Raw genomic sequence first — 7,298 nt, 5'->3', positions numbered from 1 at the left:
CTCTCATCTTCCCGACAGCCGGCGGCTGCTGCACGCGATCCCCACCGCCGTTCTTCATCCGAAGTGGGTGGCGCAAGCTCAGGGGCCGAGAAGAATTTACGAATAAATACAAGAATGTATGAGAGGAATATTATCCCAGAGAACATCTCTTTAAAATGTACATACATAGATAATGCATTTGAAGAAAAAAAATATTCGATATTATTAGATAATTCGATTTTCTCTTGTTAAATATAAAATATTAATACCATCATCTCTTTGCCGAATTACGTAAAATTTGAATTCTCAAATGATTTTAAGTTTACGCGATAAAGTATACTAACAATTAGCGGCAATAAAATTGATCGGAGCTAGATTGGAGAATATCCTAATTGCTTTGCATTGATGCGGCGGTATAGAACGGCATAGCGGAAAGTAGGGATGTGTATGTAGGGCAATCTCCACCGCCAGTACCATTGAGAGGGCAAATCCTTTGACGAGATAAAAATAGAAATATACAAACACTCGCTCTTGCGTATTCAACTTGCGTGAACTCTGTCAAGGAGATGTCTTTTCGTGAAAAGCGTCTTTAAGCAAACGCGAGAGATAACTAGTTGGCGAATGCGAAAAAGACGGATGCTAAATTGACCTTACGCCTTATCGATATCTTCAAGTTTACCAATTCAAAAGTCATCCATAAATCAGATATTTCGAAAATACTGTAAACCTAATTTCAAACCAAATTTCGTTCTCTATAATTAAAAGAGGAAAAGAAAAAGGGTAAGGGGGTATAATGGATCGTAAACGTTGTATAATAAAAATACTTTGTTAACAGTCAATTTGAACAAGCTAACGCTACGTTTGTATAAATATAATAGATACTATCGTATTCTCATACTGTAATAATTGTACACACACATACAAAAATCTACATATAAAATATTTGTAAAATATCCTTTACTAACTATAATACTAATGTTACGTCTCAGACGTGTGTTAGATCTTATCACTTTGATTAGTAATATTCGAAAGTTAACAGATAATCGTCTTGTCAGTAGGATTGTTAATGCCTTGCTTGCGGACCCTCCTCCAATTTCCGCCAGACAACCTGAAGAGCAAAAACGATTAATCATAAATATCGTAACACATCGTAATATTACAACGTATCACGCGGAAGATTCTTTTGAACAAATTCTAGGATATAAAAATCGTACAAAATATTAAGATTTTAAAGGAAAGAGAGATCTTTATTTTAATTCTCTTCATATTTTTTTAAAAGATTTTTTTCTTCTAAAAATATAGAACTAAAGATTGCGTTTTAAAAATTACGCTTTCATCGAAGAGTGGTCCCACGATATTTACTTACATTGCACATTTCTCTAACTAGCGCTTTCTCTCCATCATGACCTTCTTCTCTTTCCAGTTGTTCTCTGACTTCAAGAACTTGAAGAGCGCGCACTACGGCTTCCGGTCGGCTTCCTAAGCCGTGAGTATTGTCGTTTGGGATTGCAGAACTGTCCCAAACTTCACCGGGTGGTACTTCCCAACCTTGCGCACGGGCTTGGAGAACACTCTTATCTTCCTCCAACTGCTTCACCCGTTGCTCTAAACTCCTTACGTATTGCATCGTTTGGTCTGCAAGAGATTCACAAAAATTCGCAATCACTCCATGCAAGAAAATCGTCGAATCATATCTTCCGTATACAGTATGTACAAAATGTCATGTTATTTGATAAGTACATTTAATATTCAAGTTTTACTTGCGTATAATGTGTATTTATAATGTCAAATTAATATTATGATGCAAAACCAATGATTTTCTTTCTCTTAAAACATATATAATTTTGTAGAAATTATAATTGTGCAACAAAATTATTATGTTTTCTACTTGAGCGTAGACTTTCGCGTTAAAAAATGGTTTTCGCTTATTTACGAGAGAGAGAAAGAGAGGTCAGTTATTTCTTTTTACTAGATTTTACCGTTAAATGTGGAAGCATGCCTTGGCCTCGGCAGCGCGGTCTCCTCGGCGTTTGTGCTCGAACTCGATCCATCGCCATCATCCCTTTGACCGCCACCGCGTTCTTCATCGAGATATAGGCACAACTCTTTGAGCTCCAGATTATCCTTAATCAACTCCTGCTGTTTGTTATCCAGCTGACGCAACTTGTTCTGGTAGGCCGAGACCTCTTGTCGCATAACAGTCACTGTGTATCGGCCGAACCTCTGCCATTCTCTCGCTAGCTTACGACCCTTTTGTCGATCGTCGTCTAAAAAGCAACACAGATCGCGCAGCTCCTGATTATCGTCGTTCAGTCTTTGGTTAGCCTCCTTGAGTGCCCGCAGCTCGTTCAACTGGAAAGTAGATAGCATTATCAAGCTACGCTCGCTTTATATTCCTTACAGTCAGGATTTTCGGTAAATCCAAAAATCCTGAAATTTTATATTTTCACGAACAATGTGTGAGTAAAAAAATAGATTTATATAAATTCAAACATATAAGAATTCTGTTGCACTGTTAGGAATAAAGATTGACTTCAAACTGCATAAAAATTTATAGATAAAGTCTAATCATAAATTTTGAACTATTTGAATACAATCAACAAATTCTCTATATTTAGTTCTATATATTTTTGATTTTTTTTATATATTTATATATATGTATTTTTTGTTCACATAATACTGATACACCTTTTAATTCAGCCGAATATGTTTTGTATTATTAATCGATGTGTTTGTTGCGACAGAAATAACGGAGTCATTGATCTCATGCAGATGACGTATTCGCGCTGCGGTACGCACCGATTGTGTCGAAAAAAGTCTTTCATCACTTGTGTATAAGCAACGCGTGACCAATTTCGATTACGCAATTTCGATAAAATTAGCATTTTATCGACTAAAGAAAACCGATTGTCCCCATGATTATTTGCGGCTTATCTCACATACGCGTGACTGCTTGAAATTATGACAGTCGTTTCAATCTGCACGACCTACAAGAGCTTCTCAAAAACTTCCATGTAACGCGCTAAAGATTTCAAGGTCAGCGAACCACATTTCGTATTCGGAAAATATAACAAAATGTTACAGTATATTGTGATTTTATTAATATAATGATTTGTGATAGTATGATACTATAAAAAAGTAAAAAAGATTGAATTTATCTCATTCGACTTTAATTTGTTACTAAACGGAAATCATTAAAAAAAATATTAATAAAAAAAAGGAGGTTCTGAAATAATAATAAAATAAATGAAATTAATAATTATTTAGTCTGCGTTACCTATATCTATCAAATTATATGGCACTTTCTTGTCTAGCACGACACGTTAACTTTACGATTGTGATTTGACTAATTCATTTACGCTACCAGAAAATTTGGCAAAAGAACTCACCAAGTTCTGTATCTGGCGATTCTGCTCGGCAGCAAGCCTAGCGATGTCACTCTCGGTCTTTCGTACGAACTTGAGCATCTCCACGGGACCGAGTCGCAGAAATTCGTCGTCGCTGATTCTCTGCCTAATCGGCGCACTCTGGCCACTGTTCACCGCGGGGTATTGACTGCTAGGTGGCAAATACGAGCCTTGACTGAGCTTATTTTGTTGGAAATAAGTTGGAGGCTGCTGTTGCTGCTGGTTCTTAGACGTTGCCACCGATGCAGCAGCAATTAGTGCATTACTCGGTTGCGAATGATGATGATGTTCTATCCTCGGTGAGTATTTGCTCTGCGCATCTTTCGGCGCCTGCTGCTGTACTTGCTGTTGTGATTGCGTCAATTGTTGTGGTTGATGCTGCTGTGGATGATGCTGCAAGATCGACGATGGCGGCGGCAACGTGCGCGGTTGCGTGCTCTGATGATGGTTCAAGGCCGCACCCGGACCTTGATTGTTGCCGACCTGGGTCGAATTCGGCGCCGACGTAATTCCGTTGGCGAAGTGAAGATGATTCTTCAGGATGCCGCTGGTGGGGTGCGGCGGGGGTTGATAGCGCGGCGGCAGTTGGTCCACTGGCTTGATCACGTGCGAAGGATGATGCTGCTGCTGCTGGTGTTGCGGCTGTTGCTGCTGCTGCTGCGGCTGGGACTTACTCTTATTGGACATCGCGGCTAATTTAGCTCCAGGCTGCGCCGTGTCCCATTTCAGAAAGTCCGTCGCAGTCTCTTCGCGCCGATTCGACCCGCCAAAATCTGGGTCAGCGCGCGGTCTCTCACGAGCGACGGCGGGTCCGGTCCGCGCGACCGGCCCCGCGCGATACATACGTTGTTCCCTCCACGTCTTCCGGGCCTCGCCTTATCGCCGTAGGTGGCCCTACACGCGCGCTACTCGCTACTCTCGACGGCCGATTTTTTGGGCTCTTCTTCTTCTTCGTCTCTTTGGCCTTCTCTTTGCCTTCTTCTCGTCTTCTTTCGTGCGCTTCTTGTTCCAAGTGCACCTGCCAATAGCGCCTAACTGTTGCGTGTTTGCGACGCAACAGAGAATTCTCTCACGAAGGATTCTTTCAATCTTCCGTAATCCTAGTCTAGCGAGATCCGTTATGACTCGGTTATGTCCAGTTTCTCTTGGCGTTAGTTAGCAAACATTTGCTTTCTATCCGTAGTACAGACAGTCCCGTAATCCAGGAAAAGGCAGAGAAGCAACTGTAACTTTATCCGATAATTAACTGGAGATGAAAAAAATTGACACTATTCGCTTTTGAGAAGTTACGCGATTACGCCATCCGTATGTTACAAAAAATTGAACTGATTATAAGTCTTTCACCAATCATCTTAGAAAAATGTCATTAGGAAAGATTATATAAAATCATATTATTATCATCTCAGAGTTGAATTTATTGCACAAATTGAACAAAATTGTCACCTGTCTTGGATATTTTATTCATTGTTTGTCAAATGATCGAACGATACATTTGATGTGAATACATTTACCCTATTTATTTTGAAAACTATTCACTTTTGAATCTATCGTTTTACGATATCGTACAATCCATACATGCGTCAGCGTCACTCTCGTCACAGTCGCACAATCACGGCCTTCACGTTCAACTTAAGCCTATGCTGCTTACAATCGACATACCAGTCTCTCGTACACTAATCCCCGGCGCAATGCCACGAGTAACACCGATTCCCCTCTATTACGTATCCCCTTCACGTCTCTCGCCGACTTCGATGCCCTTCGCTTCAGTAGATTCAGGCGCGAGGCACAGATTTTATATCAATTCTCTTCTCGTAACATTCACACGCTTTTCTTCTCTTCAGTATATTATAAATGTCCATAAAGCGCAAATTACACCAATTCACATGTTTTCCGTTAAAAGAAATATCCTTTTCCTCAATATATACTAAAATATATATACTAAAAGAAAAGGCAAGGAATGAAATTAATTTTCGTCTATTACTCTTCTTCACCTCTGCTTCGATATACCGTCGATCGCAAGGAAATATGAGATTGTATCAATTTCTCTTTATCAGCATTATCACATGTCACAAATATTTCGCCTTGGCTCGCGAAAAGAACAAACACGCCTCGTCTTGTCAATCGATTCGAACGTGCCACTCTAACTTCGAGAGACGCTAATTGTTGAATTCAAATTCACGTAGCTGTCATTCTGGCGGCGCCGAAAGTAGATGGCGGGAAGCCCGCTAACTCGCGTGTCCTCGACTTGTGGTCGTCGTCATCTCACCTGGCTTCCCGCCTGTGCTCCCCAGATTCGTAATCTCTCAGAAAATGCGCATTCCGCATTGTCAGTCGTTCGCGCTGCCAACTATGCACCGCCCGAGCTTAAGTTTCAGATGTGCCTGGGGGCCCAGGCCCAGTCGTCCAGACGTTCTACGTCCTCCAAGAGAACCTTACCGGTCGCCACGAGACGACTGCCGCCACTGCACTCCGGACTGGTAATGCCCAGTGATGCTTTCGCTCGCTCGACGGCCGACGCGGGCCGGGTCCCCGTTTTTCTCGCCGCTGGGCCGCATTTCACGGGATGCCCAGTGCCGTATTCACTCGATTGGACCAACGTGAAACTTGTAGATGTATTCATCGCTAGTGCACATAATGTCTCTTTTTGTTACGTCTAAAATTTAAATTAAGTTTTTAAATCTCTTTTCCACCTCTTCGTTTTTTCACTCTTAATGCTTATCGCAAATGTCAGATAATAGATATTTTTCTTTCTTCACTCCTAATCCTTTTGACTACGGCCATAGTACCATAATCTTTCTAGTATCTGGTAATCAGTCAATACCTGGAAGTCACGTCAGAATTAGTAGTTAAATCTTGTTCAATATAAGATCCACGATTTTTGTAGCAAATTTATAAATATCGATTCTCTCGTAAATTTACGTAAATTATTGAGCCAACGTTTCAACATTTATCACGTGAGCCCCAATATGTGTAACTCACGTCAAAATCGCATACTAACAATATGGCGTTTCCTCGTAGAATATGAAGTGACTGTAGACGATACCGGGTCCGGTAAGACCCTGACGCGGGAACGTGCAACGATCTTCCGATTGGCTCGCTCGAGCAGCAAAGGGAAAGGGTTGAAACGAAAGTTCCGAAGTCGTGGGAGGTTGAGAGACCAGAGGTCGACATATAGGGTCCCGCGATTTAATAGCGACATTGAAAAGGATCGATGCTGATAAATATACCGCGTTACGTTATGCTAATACGAATTTGTATAATTGTTTTATTTCGAAAATACAAATTTTGAAGCATAGATCATAGTTCATTTTCGCACGTCTATTCTGTCGTTTATTTGAAATTTATATGCTAAAGTTTCTTTTGATAAAATCTAATTCCGGGAGATTACGAATGTTTCAGAATTATAACAAAATTTTTTTAATCGTTACTTATTCTTACGGGATTATCTGATGATGGATTTTCTAATTCTTTTTCCGCCAGAGTTTAACATGCGACCTCGGTATTTACAGCTAGTTCGCAGTAATTAATCGTAGAGTTTCCCATGAGACTTTCGGTCGTCTGAGTTTACAGCGGAAAACACTGATCTCTCAACGAACGAGAGAACATTAGCATGCAAGTAGAAGCACGGCACACGTAATTTCCATCGATGTATTGTGTCGATGAAAAGAAAAGTCATTTCCTTCGCTGGTTACTAACACCTGTAATCGCGCGCACAAAAAATGATTATTCAGTAATATATATATATATATATATATATATATATATATATATATATATATATACATATATGTAACAGTGTAAAACAATAACTTATTTTCTGACGTTATTTTTTGCGATAAAAAGCTATTTGGAGTAAACGATTCGAGATGAAAATTACAAGAGCTTACAAGTTTAAATTTTTCAAATCAATCT

General features: G+C 40.1%; 1 protein-coding gene across 1 annotated transcript; it reads right to left on the bottom strand.

Annotated features, from left to right (window-relative positions):
• Positions 1-835: 835 nt before the first annotated feature.
• Ccdc85 (coiled-coil domain-containing protein 85) lies at positions 836-6,009 on the bottom strand. Its single transcript, XM_070293825.1, has 4 exons — positions 3,369-6,009; positions 1,959-2,331; positions 1,346-1,614; positions 836-1,087 (listed from the first exon to the last, which is right to left on the bottom strand). The coding sequence occupies exons 1-4, from the start codon at positions 4,227-4,229 to the stop codon at positions 1,043-1,045; spliced, it is 1,548 nt and encodes a 515-aa protein (XP_070149926.1). The 5' UTR covers positions 4,230-6,009; the 3' UTR covers positions 836-1,042.
• Between the last annotated feature and the right edge of the window lie 1,289 nt (positions 6,010-7,298).

The sequence above is a fragment of the Polyergus mexicanus genome, unplaced genomic scaffold, assembly GCF_030449975.1.
Source record: "Polyergus mexicanus isolate NDT 795.1 unplaced genomic scaffold, iyPolMexi1.0 SCAF_4, whole genome shotgun sequence".
Classification (NCBI taxonomy): domain Eukaryota; kingdom Metazoa; phylum Arthropoda; class Insecta; order Hymenoptera; family Formicidae; genus Polyergus; species Polyergus mexicanus.
This window is presented reverse-complemented; position numbering and strand designations above follow the sequence as displayed.